This window comes from Carettochelys insculpta, chromosome 29 (genome assembly GCF_033958435.1).
Source record: "Carettochelys insculpta isolate YL-2023 chromosome 29, ASM3395843v1, whole genome shotgun sequence".
In the NCBI taxonomy this organism is placed as follows: domain Eukaryota; kingdom Metazoa; phylum Chordata; order Testudines; family Carettochelyidae; genus Carettochelys; species Carettochelys insculpta.
This window is the reverse complement of record NC_134165.1, coordinates 11,600,780-11,619,114: the sequence shown is the minus strand read 5'-3', so window position 1 is coordinate 11,619,114 and position 18,335 is coordinate 11,600,780. Positions and strand designations below refer to the sequence as shown.

General features: G+C 57.9%; 1 protein-coding gene across 3 annotated transcripts in view; it reads left to right on the top strand.

The window, feature by feature from the left end:
* Positions 1–18,335, top strand: part of COL2A1 (collagen type II alpha 1 chain) — a 74,772-nt gene that overhangs the window by 30,598 nt on the left and 25,839 nt on the right. For all 3 annotated transcript variants that reach the window (XM_074980273.1, XM_074980274.1, XM_074980272.1), the window contains 18 exons: positions 27–71; positions 810–863; positions 3,248–3,346; positions 4,243–4,287; positions 4,514–4,612; positions 5,545–5,598; positions 7,136–7,243; positions 7,638–7,691; positions 8,893–8,991; positions 9,991–10,044; positions 11,030–11,128; positions 12,146–12,199; positions 12,824–12,877; positions 14,021–14,074; positions 14,894–14,947; positions 15,658–15,702; positions 16,822–16,920; positions 17,670–17,777. In XM_074980273.1, coding sequence (XP_074836374.1) covers positions 27–71; positions 810–863; positions 3,248–3,346; positions 4,243–4,287; positions 4,514–4,612; positions 5,545–5,598; positions 7,136–7,243; positions 7,638–7,691; positions 8,893–8,991; positions 9,991–10,044; positions 11,030–11,128; positions 12,146–12,199; positions 12,824–12,877; positions 14,021–14,074; positions 14,894–14,947; positions 15,658–15,702; positions 16,822–16,920; positions 17,670–17,777 — 1,278 coding nt within the window. The remainder of the gene's footprint in view (positions 1–26; positions 72–809; positions 864–3,247; positions 3,347–4,242; positions 4,288–4,513; positions 4,613–5,544; positions 5,599–7,135; positions 7,244–7,637; positions 7,692–8,892; positions 8,992–9,990; positions 10,045–11,029; positions 11,129–12,145; positions 12,200–12,823; positions 12,878–14,020; positions 14,075–14,893; positions 14,948–15,657; positions 15,703–16,821; positions 16,921–17,669; positions 17,778–18,335) is intronic.

Here is an 18,335-nt window from a genome sequence, read left to right as displayed (position 1 = left end):
AACGGACCCTGGCCTTGCTTCCACAGGGTGCTCGCGGGAATGATGGTCTCCCAGGCCCGGCCGGCCCCCCTGTAAGTACCTTGTTTTCTGTATAAATGTTTATTCTGTCTTCTACAATGACAGTCTTTGCCCAGGAACATTTGCGTTCTGGAGGGACAAAAATATCTGTAAAAACGGGCCCCTGCCCACGTAGCCAGGGGCTCCCTCCACATCCCTTCCGAAGCGCAGCTGCGCCAGGCGCTGTACAAAACGCTGGGGCCTGTCCCAAAGAAATGACTTGCCCCCCCAGAAGCATGGATCCATCATACGCCCTCCAGCCATTGCCCCTTCCCCCTTTCCTGAAGTGGAGTGTAGGAATTGGCCGGTATCCCCTTAAATAGCGAACCCTCCACTGGTGCTCACCGTGTTCTGTGGGTTCCCCAGCGGGGGAGCTGCACAAGGAGAACCCCCCGGGTGCATTCCCCTGCCAGGAGATGGCCACTCGCCTGCTACACTTGTGCTGCTATGGAGTAGGATTGATCACCACTGTCTTTGGGCTGGTGTGTGCCCCATGTCTGGTGCACCTCCCTGGGCCATGCTCGTGTCCCCAGTCCCTCTAGGAGCCCAGGCACATCCCCCAGAGCTCCCCCAAGCCCTTGTGAGCCCTCTGGTTTAGATTTTAACCCTTTGAGGACCCTCTCCACCCAATAATGATCCCTTTGTCCGGGCTTCTGTGGGCTGCAGTCCAAGCACCCCCCATTGACCTTTGAAGCTGAACTTTGCTGCTCTTTCTTCTGGGCTGACTCTAACTTCTCCGTCTCTGTTCCCAGGGACCCGTTGGCCCTTCTGGAGCTCCTGGTTTCCCCGGCGGCCCAGGCTCTAAGGTACGTGTTGCGTCTCCGGCAGGCTGAGCAAGGAGCCAGCCAGAAAAGCCTCCCTTCCACCGGCCTTTTGTGAGCAAAACCCCACTGAGGGCTTCAGTTCCTCCGCTCACCTCCCGCCTGGCGTGTTTTGTCGGGGTCACCCGCTGGAGCAGCAAGCAGAGGGGATGAGGAAGAGTGAGTGGGAAACGATGGGAAGAGAGGAAATGACAAACTCTGGGCTTGTCCAAACTGGGGGTTTTTTTGCGGAAAATCCCCTTTTTTCCTGGGGCCGGGGGGACACTTGTGTCCTCACTGCAAAAGTTGTTACTCTGGAACCACAGGGGCATCCACTAGAAATAAGCATCACAGAGGTCACCGTGTTAGTCTGTATCTTTGAGAACAAGAAGAAGTCTCGTGGCACCTTATAGACTAACAGCTATTTTGGCGCAGAAGCTTTCGTGGGCAGAGACCTGCCTCATGCATCTGACGAAGTGGGTCTTCGCCCACGAAAGCTCACGCTCCGAAATATCTGTTAGTCTGTAAGGTGCCACGAGACTTCACTCAAACTAGTAACTCTGCCGAAACGAGCCACTTTCCCCAACTTCCTCCCCATTTAATTTCGAAATTGGCTCCGTGGGTACCCAGCAGAGATAATTCCGACTTAATTGGCCTCCTGGGAGGCAGCCCATCAGTGCTCTTGTTTTGAAATCAGGCTCCCTACTGGTTGAATCTCGCTAATCCGGAACTCTCTCCTCTGGCAACACCCGTAATACAGTGTGATTTTCATTAGCCGGATGCCCACGTGGGCCGGTTTCCTCTGGGCCCATGAAGTTTGTTTCCAGGCACCAGTCCTGGCTCCCGGGGCTGAGTGCGCCAGCTGTGCTCCAGCAAACCACTTACTTTGTTTTAAGCAGGTGCATCAACCCTATTAACTTCAAGGGGCCCAATTCATGAGCGTACAATTAAGTTAGTTCAGCAGTTCTCCAACTGTGAAGCCTGACCCTGTTCTAATGGCGTCGCCAGGGCTGGTGTTACACTTGCTGGGGTTTGGGGCAGAGGCCAAATTCCAAGCCCAACCTCCCAGGGCTTGAAGTTAGGAAGCCTTCTAAGTGTCAGGGATGAGGCTTGGCCCCTACCTGGGGCAGTGGGTCTCTGGTGGGCTCATGTTTTCATCCGCCTTCCTGGGGTTGTGTAGTAATTTTGGCTGCCAGAAGAGGCTTGGGGTACACTGAAGTTTGACAGCCCCTGAGCTAGTGTTTAACCACTTTGCTGGCTCAGGATCAAGCCCCTTGTTAAACAAATACAGTCAATACAATCAGGCCCTGATACAAAGCATCCAGCTGACAAATGACCATCCAGTGTGCCAGGACAACCTGAGAAGAGGCAGTTCCCTCCACCCTGCAGAATTCCCAGTGCCATCTCTGTGCAGTGGAGGGGGAAACAGCAGAACTCCTGTCTCCTTCCACGCACCTGTCCTGGCCAGTGGATCTCTTTAATCAGATGCATGGAGGCCTGTAAGATCAGCCAGGAGGAGAGAGATCTAGAGGGATATGTCCCTGGGAATCCCCCATGCAGTGAGGCGTGTAACCTTTGGCTCTTGGTGGCTATTCTCTCCAAGGGCTGGTTTCCCCAGTTACCAGACAGCTCAGGGCACCATGGAGATACCGCAGACAATGGCCCTTCAGTAATAATCATCCCCATAATGAGCAGCAGCACCAGCTCCTCAGAGGCACTAGAAGGACATATGAGCTGCCCCTCCCCGAAGCAGCTGGGGCGGATGAGAGGAGAGAGCTGCCTTTGAAGTTTGTTTATTCAGCTCTGGGTCTATTAATTCCAAGAAGAGACTTGAAAAATCAATAAATCGCTCAGCAAAGGCGATGCCGCTGCAGTGGGTTGGGACTGGGGTTAGTGCACTGGTATCTCTTTGTGTCCGCCCTAGAAAGGTTCACACACACACACACACACACACCCTCCACCCTCTTGGCTGTTGCTTCATGAGTGACCAGAGGGTGAGGCTGGGAAGCAAAGGGGATGGCTGTTGTTGTTAGTGGCTGCTAGAATATAGACACCCCACTGAGATCACAGCCCCACTGTTCTGGGCGCTGCACAGACTCTGGCCCAGAGGAGCATGCAGATCAAGGATGGGAGGAGAAAGTGACATGGGCAGGGTCATTTGACCCATCAGTGGCAGAGACAGGTATAGGGGCAAGCTCTCCTGAGTTCCAGGCCAGCGCCTCACCCACTAAGCCACACTGTCTCTCCTTCACAGGCGGTTCCTCCTTTAAATGGTCAGGGCCTCTAACATGCTCTGGACCTATGGAGAAGTCCCAGGTCAGGGGGTTCGAAGAGGGTCCCTCCCCCCATGCGATTGTGCTTTCTTTAATCCTTTTCATCTCCTTTTGCAGGGAGAAGCCGGCCCCACTGGTGCTCGTGGTCCTGAGGGTGCCCAAGGCCCCCGAGGCGAATCTGGCACTCCTGGCTCCCCCGGACCTTCAGGAGCACCTGTAAGTAACCAGCCCCTTTCTAGGGCACCAAAGGGCCAGCCTAGCTGGGCGGGGATGGATGGGACGTTCTTGTCTTTGATTGATCGCCAGCCCTCATGCAGGGTGAGGGCTAGAATCGCAGAGCGGGTAATGAGTTACCTGGAGAGCCCCGGTTGCTCAGGAGCACAGGGTCTCAACCCAGCATAATGCCTCCAAATGCCCCCCCACCCCCTTCTGGTATCATCTCTTCCCAATCAGCCAGTTGCATGCACACCCACACCAAGAGTGGCACGGGGAGGATGCACCTTATCTTTCTAGTGGGGAAACTGAGGCACGCTGGACTTGCGGGTCCAGATCCTTAAAGCTCTTTGGGCCTCTGATAGCCACTGAAATCAAGTGGGATTAGGGAGCTAAACACCTCTGAGGATCTGGGCCCAGCTGACTGGCACAAGGGGGCACAGGAGGAGCCAGAATTGGAACCTAGCTCTTGCACTCTCCACTAGGCCATCCTACCTCCTGGGTTAGCGTGCCCTGATCTCATCTCCTTGCATTATGTCAGGAGCCATCCCTCCAGCTGTCCCCCCCGGGACTGATCAGTTGGAATCTAGAGCCAGCTTCCGCCTGTCTACACCTGAACTGTCTCTCCAGGGCCTGAGATACATCTAACCCTGCCTTTCCCCTGCTGCAGCCTATCGGGGCTCGCTCTGGCCCCTCCAGCTGTTTGGCTGATTGACACCTGTCACTGCAGGGCATCAGCCTTCCCCCAGAGGGTCCCCATGTTATGTCATTAGCCCCCTGCCAAATTTGCTCCTGTTTCTTTGGGGGGTCATACAGCTGCTCCCCATAGGGCCCCCCACCCTGGGGGCCACGGCAAAAAGGGGTTGGCCAGAGTTGCTCATTGATCTTCTTGCTCCTAGGGTAACCCTGGAACTGACGGCATCCCTGGCGCTAAAGGATCAGCTGTGAGTAGGAGCTGCTCTGGGCCGTGGGGACGTCCGTGGGGTGGATGGAGCCTGCAGCAGCACCCGGGAGGGGTTACCAGTCCCTTTGGCCCAGCCCAAGTGGGAATTAGCCCTGCCTGGGTGCGCTGAGCTGGGGGAGGTGGTAGATTCTGTGCTGTGGGAAGAGGGGCCAGCCAGCGCCTTTCCTTGTGGCTCCTAACCGCCACCGACTCTGTGCTGCTGACAGGGTGCTCCTGGAATTGCTGGTGCCCCCGGCTTCCCTGGTCCACGGGGGCCGCCTGGACCTCAAGGTGCAACTGGGCCTCTGGGTCCCAAAGGTCAGACGGTAAGAACCTGGGGCAGCTGGTCTCCAGCAGGGGAAGTGTCACAGAGCATGAAGAAATGCTACATCCCTCTTCCATACACCACAGCCACCCCGGGGGCTGCTCCCACCGGCCTCCTTCCAGTGCCAACCCCTCCTCCACGCCACACCCTGCCCCCGGTGCCAACCCCTCCCCCACTCCACAGCCTGCCCCCAGTGCCAAGCCCTCCCCCACTCCACAGCCTGCCCCCGGTGCCAACCCCTCCCTCACTCCACAGCCTGCCCCCAGTGCCAACCCCTCCCCCACGCCACAGCCTGCCCCCAGTGCCAACCTCTCCCCCACTCCACAGCCTGCCCCCGGTGCCAACCCCTCCCCCACTCCACAGCCTGCCCCCGGTGCCAACCTCTCCTCCACTCCACAGCCTGCCCCCGGTGCCAACCCCTCCCCCGCTCCACAGCCTGCCCCCGGTGCCAACCCCTCCCCCGCTCCACAGCCTGCCCCCAGTGCCAACCCCTCCCCCGCTCCACAGCCTGCCCCCAGTGCCAACCCCTCCCCCACTCCACAGCCTGCCCCCGGTGCCAACCCCTCCCCCGCTCCACAGCCTGCCCCCAGTGCCAACCCCTCCCCCACTCCACAGCCTGCCCCCGGTGCCAACCTCTCCTCCACTCCACAGCCTGCCCCCGGTGCCAACCTCTCCTCCACTCCACAGCCTGCCCCCAGTGCCAACCCCTCCCCCGCTCCACAGCCTGCCCCCAGTGCCAACCCCTCCCCCGCTCCACAGCCTGCCCCCAGTGCCAGCCCCTCCCCCACACCACAGCCTGCTCCCAAGCCCTCCCGTGAGCCGTGGTTGTGGCCTGCGGCGATGCAAGTAACGTCCCCGGATGGGCACACGGGCAGAGCTCCGACGAGCGCTGGTGCCCTGGGACGAAGAGTCAGGCTGTCCCTTTCTCCGCAGGGAGACCCTGGCGTCGCAGGCTTCAAGGGCGAACAAGGGCCCAAAGGTGAAACGGTGAGTGTCCAGCGAGCCAGCCTGGAAGTGCTCTCTGGGCTGAGTCGTTCCGCCATGCGTGGTCCTGGGGCCGCTCAGCACCAGCCCAGCAGTGTGCAGCTGGGCCCCCAGGTGCCCCCGGCACTAACCCTGCGGTTCTCTGGGCTGAGCACCTTCCCCTCCCACGCCCTGGGCGCTAACAGAGCCGGGATCCCCCCTGACCTGCTCTCTCCCGTCGGGGCCAGTAGGCACATGGGCCTTGTGCCCCGTCCTGTGCCATTATCTCAGAGGTGGCCAACCAGCTCGGGAGGAGGCGCCAGGGACAGAGGGCACAGAGCCACAAATTGTACATTTATTTGTATTGAGTGATGGATTGATACAAATAAGTGTATAACAAGAGGCTCAATGCCCTCCCCCTCCCCCAGAGCCAGGCACCCCCAGCCCCCAACTCTAACCTCCACCCCTCCCCCAAAGCCAGGCCCCCTTAACCCCCCCCTCCGCCCCCAGCCCCCGCTCTAATTTGATGCCAGTGATCCACCGGAGCCGCTGCCACCGTGTGATTCTCCCACCCGGCGCTGGGCGCACGTGCCGAGCGGCAGACAGTGCTCCCGGCCCGTGGGTCCAAGGAGGAGCTGCGTTTAATGGCTCAGATTGCTGCATGGGGCTCCCCAGCCGTCGGCTGGCCAACCCTGCGTTGTCTTAATGTGAGCGGCAGGGAGATACCACCCCAAAGAACTGGCGTCCTAACAAGTGCAGGAGGAAACAGAGAGGAAGTGGATTGCCTGACGTCGTCTGCAGAGCCCAGAACAGACTCCTGAGCTTTAGTCCAGCGCTCTGGCCACCAGGACGTGCTGCCTTCCCTGGGAATAGTTGGGAGGCCATCCCTTGGCCCTGCTGGGGTAGTCCTCTCTGGTGCACCTCTTCCTGCTTCCCGGCTCGCTTTGCAACAGAGAGAAGCTGTCCCGTGTTTAAAGAGCCTTTCCTCTGCCTGGCCCCTGGGCCAGCCATTGCTGTTGTATTTCGCCTCTGCCTCTTTCGTGAGGCCAAGAAGATTCTCCCACTGCTCACTGACCAGCCTAAATACCATGGGGCCAGCTCCTCCGCTTTACACGGGCCCAGGATCTGGCCCACCCTGCAGGACCCTGGGGCTGATTGCCAGTCACAAACCCTTGAGATCTGCGCTCTGCCCTCCCAGAAGGAGACAGGAAGGGAGAACGGCCTGAGAGGTGGATCTGGCTGGACTCCTTCCTTGACCTCTTCTGGGCAGCTATTATTAAACAAGATCTGAGATCGGGGTGCTCGGGGCTGTACAGGTCGTCTCTCCCTTGGGGAGCTTGCAATAGGAATAACAGACCGAGGGTAGTAGAAGCAATGGACGCAGCTTGCTCAAAGTCACACAGCAAAGCTGGGCATAGAATCCTGGTCACCTGGCTCTGAGGGACAGGCCCTACCCACTAGGCAACACTGCCTTCCTGCAGTGCAAACACCTCAGCCAGTGCTTGCACTGTGCTAGAGGATGGGGAAGCCTAATGCATGCTTTCCTTGTGTCGCCCCACAGGGCCCTGCAGGGCCGCAGGGAGCACCCGGCCCAGCTGGCGAAGAAGGCAAGAGAGGAGCCCGTGGGGAGCCCGGCGCAGCTGGGCCCATTGGGCCCCCTGGAGAGAGAGTAAGTGAGAACAGCATCATGGCCGATGCTGGAGGCAGCCCCTGGCTTGGCGGCCTGGAACGGAACAGAGAAAACTGGTCACAGTCACCACGGCGCAAACCCTGGGGTACACAGGGGACTGGCCGGGGTGGAAAGGTGGATGACCTGCAGGATCAGCAGCCCATCGTGGTACAAGCCTCTGACGTCCACAGCTCGTCCGCTACACGGGACTCAGGGTGTAACACACACACATGCCCTGGGACTCCCACTTCAGTGTGAGCTCAGCTGTGGGGCTGGGGCGGGTTTCGCTCCGCTGGTCCCAGCCAGTACCAGGAAACTAGTGGACGGCACCTAGACTCACGTGGCACCGAATTCCTTGGTGCCACCCTGACTGTGCTTGTTGTCTCCTTCCTAGGGATCCCCTGGAAACCGCGGCTTCCCAGGTCAGGATGGTCTGGCCGGGCCCAAGGTGAGTCAAACCACCACCCCACTTCACTCGGCAGAATCCGGTGGGTCGCACACGAGCTAGAGGTCGCCTGCCATGGACTCAGGAGAGGTGGTTGACTGGCTGGACTGAAAAGGCTGGAATTTACAGGCAGAGGGACACCCTGCCCTGGGGTCTGGTGCAATCCACCCAGAAGGAGGTCTGCCCCTCAACCTGCTCCTGAGCAAAAACCAGATGACCCTCACATAAGGCACAGGGCTCTATCTGAAGAGAGCTGCACAGTCAGTGTCCTGCCCTTCTCAGCCCCTGGCTGGGGTTTATATATGCCCTACTTTCCCAGCATGCCTTGCTCCTAGGTAAGATTGCCACGGGGCTGCCCGGTGGACTCCATTTCCCAGCCTGCCCTGCTCTCTTGGTTCTGAAGTAGAGGGTTTGGGAGAGGAGCGGGGATTGGAGGCTACAGCAGGGGGAAACCTACGGTAGTGAGACCTGTTCACTCAACACCCAAGTGCCTTTAGAGCCTGGATTGGGCTGGCTCAGTCCTTAGGGAGCTGGTGCACCTTTGCACAGGGATCGACCCAACTTACAGCAGCCTGAGGCCAGGTCTACACTAGGGGGAAAAAATGTCGATCTAGGACAGAATCACAGAGCTGGAAGGGACCTCAAAAGGTCATTGAGTCCAGCCCCTGCCCCAAGCAGGATCAACCCCAACTAAGTCATCCCAGCCAGGACCTAAAAACCTCTAGGGATGGAGATTCCACCACCTCTCTAGGTAACACATTCCAGTGCTTCACCACCCTCCTGGGGAAGTAGTTTTTCCTAATATCCAACCTGCTCCTCTTCTTCTGTGACTTCAGACCATTGCTCCTTGTTCTGCCGTCTGTCACCACTGAGAACAGCCTCTTTCCATCCCTTTTTGAGCCCCCCTTCGGGAAGTTGGAGGCTGCTATCAAATCCCCCCTCAGGATACACAAGTCCAGTTATGAAAATCGCATAGCTGGAGTCGGCAGTTTTCAGTCGATTTTTGCTGGCGTCCCCGCAGTGGGAGGTTGAGAGGAGAAAGTGTAGACCTGCCCTCAGCCTCCTTGATTTGGGCCCCTGTGCAATCACACGCTAAGGCCTCTTCAGTCAGCGAGCCTGTGCCTAGCCAGACTGGTCATGGTGCAGCTGCCTGCTCCCTCCAACCGGGTTGGTTCATGCGCGTGTCTTCCTTATGCCTGCACAGGGTGCCCCTGGCGAGCGTGGTCCTGCCGGCCTTGGCGGGCCCAAAGGAGCCACTGGTGATCCCGGACGTCCTGGAGAACCCGGTCTGCCCGGCGCCAGGGTGAGAATGAAGGGGAGGCGGTAGCAGCTCCCAGCCAAGTTGCCTCGGCAACTGGGACCGCAAGGGTTAAGATGTTGGGAGAAAGAGATATTATGGGGGGTGCAGGGGAGGGGAAGTGGAACCCCAAGTTCCAGTGTCCATGCCGCTACAGCGCCCTCAGCATCATTAGCAGAGGAGCCACTTGCAAGGTTTTGTATAGGTGACGTTCATTCGGGGGTTCTTAGAGGAGCTGGGCCGCATGAGGCCTGTTGGTTCTGTTACTGCCCCATGGCTAATGGACCTGGTTTAGCTCGGTCGTGTTTTTATATCAAGAGCCCTAGGGCTGGAAGGGACCTCAGGAGGTCGTCAAGTCCAGCCCCCTGCTTCAACCAGGATCAACCCCCACTAAGTCATCCCAGCCAAGACCTTGTCAAGCCGGGACTTAACAAACCTCCAGGGTTTTTAGGGTAACTGATTGGTGAGGCTGATCCACATGGGGCGGACCGACAGAGGGACACTGACTGTGCCAAAGAATTGAGGGATTTCCCTTCCCCCACTGAGACTCCCACAGAATGGAAGGGACCTCAGGAGGTCATCTAGTCCAGCCCCCTGCTTCAACCAGGATCAACCTCCACTAAGTCATCCCAGCCAGGACCTTGTCCAGCCGGGACTTAAAAACCTCAAGGGATGGAGAATCCACCACCTGCGCCCCTGCCATGGGAATAATTCCCACACCTGACATGACAAAGGCTCAGTTCTTTTCCTCTGGGGTCCAGTAGCACCTAACAGACCCAGGTGCCCAGACACACCGTGGGAGATGGTCCCACAGCTGCGATCAGGGCCCTGCTATGGAGGGCGCTGCAGAGGCAACTCCACGGCCAACAGTGCAGGTGACAACCCAGCAGCTGTTTTGGGGCCTCCTGAGGGCCAGTAAACAGGCACCCCCAATGCAGAGCTAGAGCAGTGAGCAGGGACGCACGGGAATACCCTAACACCCGGTCTCCTCTCCACCGCACACAGGGTCTCACTGGCCGCCCGGGTGATGCTGGTCCTCAAGGCAAGGTCGGCCCTTCGGTAAGTGAGGCTCCTGGCCCTGCTGGGGCTTGGCTCTGTGGGGGACACTGAATTACGGCGGTGGGGAGGCTGGGGGAGGGGGTAGGAGCTGGCTGCTGAGTTTTGGGAGGTACTAGCCAGGCCCTCAGCTTCTGGGTGCGCATACTGGACATTGGGGGTTATTGCAATTTGGAGGTGAATTAAAGGGGTGATACTGCGTAGGGACTGTAATTGGGGAAAAGCTATTAAGTGCTTTTGGGGTGTTTGGCTTGGGGCCATGATGGACAGGCTGCTGGGCTGGGGCTGCGTGTGAGGTATAGACGTTAAGTGGGTGTGGGGCTTTGGGGGTGCTGGGCGGGGGCTGTGACGGGGGGATAAGAAGCAGGTGCAGTGCCTGGGCAGTGATGGGGGCTGTGATGGGGAGGGGATGTTACATGGGTGTGGGGCTTTGGGGGTGCTGGGCGGGGGCTGTGATGGGGGAGGGGATGGGTCATGGGTGTGGGGCTTTGGGGGTGCTGGGCAGGGGCTGTGATGGGGAGGGGATGTTACATGGGTGTGGGGCTTTGGGGGTGCTGGGCGGGGGCTGTGATGGGGGAGGGGATGGGTCATGGGTGTGGGGCTTTGGGGGTGCTGGGCAGGGGCTGTGATGGGGGAGGGGTTCGTAAGTGGGTGCAGTGCTTTGGGCGACATTGGGGGTGAGACGCATTAACGCCGTGCGTTAGCAGGTGCATTGGAGGGGTGCGTGGTGCGTGCCCAGGGCACTTTCGAAATGCCGCCTGGCAATCTGCCCCCCTGGGGCCAGGGCAGTGCCCAGTAGCACAGGGAACAGCACGGCCTCGATTCAGCAGCGGGTGCTTTGCTGGGGGTCGGGAACGAAGCCGGCAGTGCGGCACGCCCCTGCCGTCGAGATACCCCGCGCTCTTGCCGGCACTGAGGCGCCGGTTCCTAGCGGCAGCACCACGGGGAGCTCGTCGGCTCACGTGCCAACCTCTGTGCCTCCCTGCAGGGCGCTCCTGGTGAGGACGGCCGCCCCGGCCCGCCTGGCCCACAAGGTGTTCGCGGGCAGCCCGGCGTCATGGGGTTCCCAGGGCCTAAGGGAGCCAACGTAAGTACATGTTCCTGCAGTGGGACCCTCCAGTGCTCCCTCCCAGGCAGTGCGGCCCAGGGTGGAGGTGTGGAGGGCGAGGTTCTTACAATAGCAGAAGCTTCCCAGGCTCACCTTGAATTTTCATGCCCTCTGAGGCCCATGTACCCTGCTGTCCATCTCTCTGGTCCGTATACACATGCACAGCCCTGGGCCTCGGGCAGTGCGTCGTAAGCTTCACCACCGGGTCAGGCATCAGGCTGTGAACGACACAGGAGGAACGAGAGGCCTGGAGCAGAAAGGACCTTGGGTGCCAAGCCGTCCAGGTGCCCCGTGAAGCTGCCATTTCTTCAGTTCTGCTTCTTAGCTGGGCCAGGGCTGGGCTAGCCCCGACTCCATGGACCGCACTTACATGATGCCAGCTTATGTGATCACAACAGCCAGACTGGGTCAGACCAGAGGCCCACCCAGGCCAGTGTCCTGGTTTCCGACAGTGGCCAACACCAGGTGCCCTGGAGGGAATGAACCAAACAGGGAACCATCAAGTGATCAGTTCCCTGTCGCCCATTTCCAGCCTCTTGCAAACAGAGGCGAGGGCCACCCTCCAGGCCCATCCTGGCCCATCGCCATTGACGGACCTACCCCCATGAATTTATCTAGTTCTTCTTTAAACTCTACTATAGTTTTGGCCTTCACGACATTCTCTGGCAAGCGTTCCGCAGGTTAGCTGTGCATTGCGTGAAAACAGTATTTCCTATTCTTTGTTTTAAACCTGCTGCCCATTCATTTCACTTGGTGACCCCTGGTTCTTGTGTTGTGAGAAGGAGTAAATAACAGTTCCTTATTTATTTTCCCCTCACCAGTCATGGTTTTATATCCCTCTATCGTATCCCCCCTTAATGGTCTTTTTTCCAAGCTAAAAAATGTCAGGCTGAGGAGCCACTGCAGAGAAGCAGGGACCGGCTAGCAGAGGTGACCTACTGCATCCTGCAGACATGGGGGCCTTGTTCATTCACTGGGTGTTCCCTTTCCTCCTAGGGCGAACCCGGTAAAGCTGGAGAGAAGGGACTGCCTGGTGCCCCTGGTCTGAGAGTAAGTGGGTTTGTCTCCCCTGCACCCCCACTATTAAAACCCCCCTGTAGACTGCTGCAACTCAGAATCAGAGACTCCTTCTGGTCTGTTTTGAAGGGAGCTTCCCCATTGCACCTGTAATGGGGGGACTCTCCAGTCTGGCTTTATATATCCCCCCTTACAGGGTTCCCCACATTACTCCTGGGAGATTCCCTTCTGATTTTGCCCCTGGCTGGCAGAGAGCTCTTGTTTTTGGAGGGGTCTCACCTGGTCAGGCAGCATCAGGAGCTCCATTGTATGCAAGGAAAGAGGGTCATATAGCTTATGGGACTCATCTGAGCTGCCCCAGGTACTGGACTCGGCATCTTCCTCGCTCAGGGAGCAGCATTTTGATTTTTCGGAGTTTGGTGGGTGCGTCGAAGCCCTAGTGATATGGGGGACCAGGTGAGACCCCAGCTGGACAGACAGACAGTTGGATAAATGGGCAGATGGACAAATCTACTGCTGCCTAATCAGTTGCAACAGGGACAGAGAAAGTTCATGAGGCCCTAGGGATGGGGAGGGGAATTTTAAAAGCACAGCAGCCTGGAAGCCAAAAAGGTGTCACTGAGCAATGTCCTGGGGCTGGGGGTCTTTTCTCTCTAGGGTCTTCCTGGCAAAGATGGTGAGACTGGAGCTGCTGGCCCACCAGGACCTGCCGTGAGTACCTGCTGCTTCCTCAGTATATAGAAATCAGTGTGGGGAACGTGGGGGGGGCTAGAGGTTTATCACCCAGGCTGGTCTCCAGTCATAATCCAGGGATGGACCTGGGCAGGACGCCTGACAGGCACTTGTATCCTGTAGAACCATCCACACTGGGGTGACCCCATTACACTAGTTTGGGGGGTTTCCTCCTATCCAAGCTGGGAGGCCCTGCCACTGGCCCAGGTACTGCAAACTCAGGGAGCCTGCTCCTGTCCCAGACTGGAAGATCCTTTCCCAGTTCACCCAGCCCGGGGATCTTCCCCGTGTCTCATTTACCATATGGAGACCCTATAGCACAGCATTTCTCAACTTTTTTTTTTTTTAATAAAGTACCCCTTTTCCAAAAAAATTACAAGTACCCCCAGACTTCTCTCACGGGCCCCCTAAGGGCACACATGCCACCGGCTAAGACACATGGTCCGAAGGTAATCTGAGGTCTTGAAACAAGTGCCATTCAACCTGTCCAGATTACTGGACCCTTTGCAGGAGTCAGATTTGTTTTGCTGACCCCAAGTTACACCTCACTTAAAAACGACTTACTTACAAAAGCAGCCGAAAACACCCCAAAACTTGCTGACTTTCTACCAACTTATTATCCAGTCAATGAGTTGGAATAGAAATACTGTGCCTAACACTTCAGCATAAGGCAAATGAAGCGATAGAAACAAGTCATTGTCTGAATGAACTTCTAGATTGTGCTGATTTTACTCGAGTTGTTATGTAGCCTGTTCTAACACTAGGCAAATAGCTAGAGGAGTTGATGTACCCCTGGAAGACCTCGGGGTACCCCCAAGGGGACACGTACTCCCCTGGAGAAACATTGGGATAGCATACCTGCTCAGCCAGTTAACAGTCCACACTTCTCCCTGTAGCAGGGGTGGGATGGAGGTTGAGAGGGAATCTGGTTGGAATGTAGAACCCACCTGTGGCCCCCAGAGGTCGCTCTGGGGTTAGAATTCTTTGCTGGCGGGGGCCTGGTTGGGCTAACATAGGGGAACTTCAAGGGGTTGCATCTGGGGAAGGGGGCCTCCTTGGATCCTACATCTGGGCTTGGGACTGGGTGTAGCTTATGCTCACTGTTCTCCCTTCCTTCTGCAGGGGCCTGCTGGAGAGAGAGGTGAGCAGGGCTCTCCAGGCCCTTCTGGCTTCCAGGTGAGTAGGAGACTGGTCACGCCTATAAATACCTTCCCCACACCCAGCTCCACAGCCTAAACAGCCAGGAACTGTAGCCTGCAGTGTCTCTCCACTGGAGGCTGTAGCATCAGCCTTGGTGTTGGCAGGATGGCTGATTCCGGGAGCTGATGCCAGATAAGATCCCAGCTGGGCCCTTTGTCCCCCTTCTCCCCTCCCCTGTTTTTCCCTCTGGGGCAGAATAAATTTTGTTATGTGCACCAAGGCATTTCCTCATGTGCACCAAGGTACGTCCCCTTGTGTAACCCAGTGGCTCTTTGTCTCCCCCTAGTGGCTGGGTCATGCTGAGCAAGGCCCACACAGCCCAGAGACGGAGGCTACGTCCACACTGCACACTAAGCCTGGGTGTGACTCCAGTTTGAACCCAATCCCTCACTCCTGCCTACACACAAATCCATCTGATTCAGGGCAGCAAGCTCCTGGGTCCTAGGACCCTACTCGGGGTGGGGCAGAGCCCAGGTCCTGCTGGGATGCCAGGCCTGGCATGCCAGCAGGACCTGGGCTCTGCCCTGCCCCCCAGGCAGGGTGGAGGGTCATTTTGCAGTGTGGACGCAGCTCCAGGCGCAGGCCTGGGTCAGAAGATCTGTGTAGTACAGTGCGGAGGCATTAGCACAGCTCTGCAGTTGCAAACCCAGGTTTCTCATGCAGCAGCAGTGCTCAAAGACAGGTGTGGAAACACAGACCCCACAGGCCTGGGTCCCACAGACCCAGGTCTGTAATGCAGCATGGGCAGGAGAAACCAATGATCACTGCTAATCTCTTTGCATTGCTTCTTTCCAGGGCCTCCCTGGCCCCCCAGGCCCTCCAGGTGAAGGTGGCAAGCCAGGAGATCAGGTGAGTTCAGACCCTAAAGTCCTCAGAGCGCCTCATTGCCCATCCCCAGGTGCCAGCACTAGGCCAGGGAGGTTCAAGCCACCCTGTGGGGAAATGCCAGTCAATGACAAAGCCCGTAGGTCACTCAGATTTGGGCTTTCAGGCTCCCTGTGCTCCGCTTCCCCAGTGCTCCCCATCTCGGGGCCACCCTGGGAGTCAGACAGTTCCTGCGATGCATCAGACCCAGACTGTCCCCCGCCAGTGCCCTCTCCAAATTTTTCCCTCTTGGGGCAGAATAAATTTTGTTGCGTGCGCCAAGGCATGTGCAGATGTGCACCACTGTAGGTCCCCTTGTGTAACCCAGTGGCTCTTTGTCTCCCCCGAGTGGCTGGGTCATGTAGAACACAGGCTGTCTGCGGGGGGGGGGGCGCTTTGGTAATCAGCTGGGCGGCACCGGGCGGCTGCCCACGCGCTGAGCTTACAGGGAACACCGCTCCTTTTGCATCGCCTGGAAGCTACTAGCTGGAAACCAGCACTGCTCGCATGTGGCCACCAATTTGCACATCCGCCCAGTCCTCCCAGTCAGAATCAAATGGCAGCCAGTCCCCTCTGGCCACCCCCAGGGCAGACTGGAGCAAGCAGGCACGGCCGTCGTGCTCCTGTGGCTTGAGAAGGGAGCTCTCTTGCCCGGTCTGACTCTAATTGCCTTCTCCCCCTTCTTGCCTCTGTAGGGTGTCCCCGGTGAAGCTGGCACCCCTGGCCTCGTGGGTCCCAGGGTAAGTACGGGTCACGGAGTGGGAAGCTCAGCAGCTGGGTTTTTATTATTTGTTTATTAGGTGGGTTACGGCAGCACCAGCACCCATCATGGGGCAGGGGACTCTTGCGCTCAGTGCTGTACAGTGTTTGCTAGATTCGCAATGATAGCGCCTGGAGCCCCGGTCATTAACGGGGACACTTTTTGAGCTAGGTGCTGTACATTATTATTGGTACTTATTACACGCATTACAGTATCGCTTAGGAGCCCCCAGCATGGAAGACGACCCCATCGTGTTAAGCGCTGCTTAGTTATTAAGAGTATTACGGTAGTGCTCAGGCACCCAAGGGAGGCGCTGGACTTCCCCGTGTTTGGTGCTGTACCTTAGTCATTAGGTGTATTATGGTAATGCCTAGGAGCTCCAGTCATGGATCAGACCTCTATCGTACTAGGTGCTGTACATTAGTTATTAGGTGTACTACAGCCGTGCCTAGGAACCCTAGCCATGGGAGAAGACCCCCCCGTTGTGCTAGGCGCTGTACAGTAGTTATTAGGTGTATTATGGTAGCGCCCAGGAGCCCTACTCATGGAACAAGGCGCCATTGAGCCAGGTGCTGTACATCAGTTATGAGGTGTATCACAGTAGTGCCCAGGCACTCCAGGGATGGCGCTGGATCCCTATCATGCTAGACACGGTACAAACACAGAACACGAAGACCAGGCTGTTGTTCTTGGTCCATCACCCATTGCAGCCCTGGAAATCATTGCATCACTGCTAACGTCTGCCCTGAGCTCCACAGCATCACTAACCAGCTCCCCAGGGTGCTGGCGGCAAACTGATCAAAAGCCACCTCTCTGGTTTGGTGCCTCCACCTTTGAGTGCCCAGTTTAACTCCTGGCATTTCTAGAGCACCCTCCAGGTGATCCCAGAGCATCTCACAGGCAGCTGCTAGAGACCATTTACCTGGTGTTGATATGCAACCCCCTCTGGGGTGGAACGCAGAGGCCAGCACCAACAACCCAGTTGTAATGGGACACCATTGCTGAGAGACACTGTGTGATATAACTGCGTTGGCCCTTTAATTGCCCTGGCCAGTCCCCAGCTGTGACTAATCCTGAACCATGTCTCTTTCCATGCCAGGGTGAACGCGGCTTCCCAGGTGAACGTGGCACTCCAGGCTCCCAAGGTCTCCAGGGCCCTCGAGGGCTGCCCGGAACTCCTGGCACCGATGGGCCCAAGGTAGGGGGTCCCCTTGTGTAACCCAGCTGCTTTTTGTCTCTCTCTAGGGGCTGGGTCATATAAAAGCTTTTGCCACCTGCTGCTGCCTCCTACAAGAGCTGGGCTATTAGCTCTGGCTGGGAAGGCTCAGGGGCTCCCCTCCAGAGGCCCAGGGTTCAATCCCCACCCAGGGCAGCATCATACCAGAATGAGAGCTTACCCTTTGAGTGGGCCAGGATAACTGACCCAGCAGCTTTGTGGGAATCATATGTGAAAGGCCCCCAAAGGCTGGACACTGAATCATCTGCTCTGCCCTTTGGGAGAAGGTACCCCCCAGGGTGGGGCCTGGCCTAGCCTGGAACAGAGCAGCGTGTTGTAATAGTGCAGCTCAGCACACGAGGGAGGCCTACCTCCAGGCCCAGCCGCATCCCCCAGAGCGTAGCTTCCCCCACCCAGCCCCTCCCCTGCAGCTGCCCTTAAAGGGGGCAGTAGGTGTGTCCACCTTCTTTGTTAGCTCAGCCAGCGGGAAAGGACCTTGTCACTGCAGCTGGAATTCCACTCCATGAGATCTCAGCTTGGAGGCCAGGAATGACGTCAGTGTTGCGACTGCCTGGCCCTTCCCGGGGTGGCCAGAGGGTCACGGTGTGAGAAATGTGGAGAATCCTGACAACTCCCACCACCCCCCGAGCCTAGTGATGGGGGACAGGAGCTCCCTCAGAGCCCAGACGCATGCGGCCGCTCGGTGACCCAGCTGTGCTTCTCCTCTCTAGGGTGCAACTGGTCCTGCCGGCCCAAATGGTGCCCAAGGTCCCCCAGGTCTGCAGGGGATGCCAGGCGAGAGGGGAGCAGCTGGTATTGCTGGACCAAAGGGAGACAGGGTGAGTAGCGCCTTCCCGGGACTAGAGGGGTCGGGCACTTCACAGGCCAGACAGGCACCAAGGTGAGGCTGGGTTCCCAGCTGGCCACCGCGATGGAGGGCGTCAGCATTTCCACGTAATGATGCTGATCCATAGACACTGGGGACTGTCCCCATTGATTTCAGTGGAGCTAAGGGATCCAGCCACATTCGTGCAAAGAAGGGGCCAGCTGGGGGGATGCGGGAGAGGGAACCTCTCCACCACTGACTGTATTTGGCCTCGGGGATGTCGACCTTCGTGTAGAGAGCGCAGACCAGAAGACACAAGATCAGCTGCTTCCATCAGAGCTTTGGAAGCTCTCTGCTATTTCAGTCCCACCTATGCCCGGCCTGTGCCATGTGGTAGTTTGACCTCCTGTGTGCTGTGATCCCGGGCTCTACTTCTGGTCACTGGGTGCAGAGCACCAGGTGACGGGCGGCCTGTGACACACGGGAAGGCAGATGGGCTGTGGTCCCTGGCGCTAAGCGTTTGTGTGCCGTGCAGCGCAGAAGAGACCATCTGCTGATCTAACAGTACAAG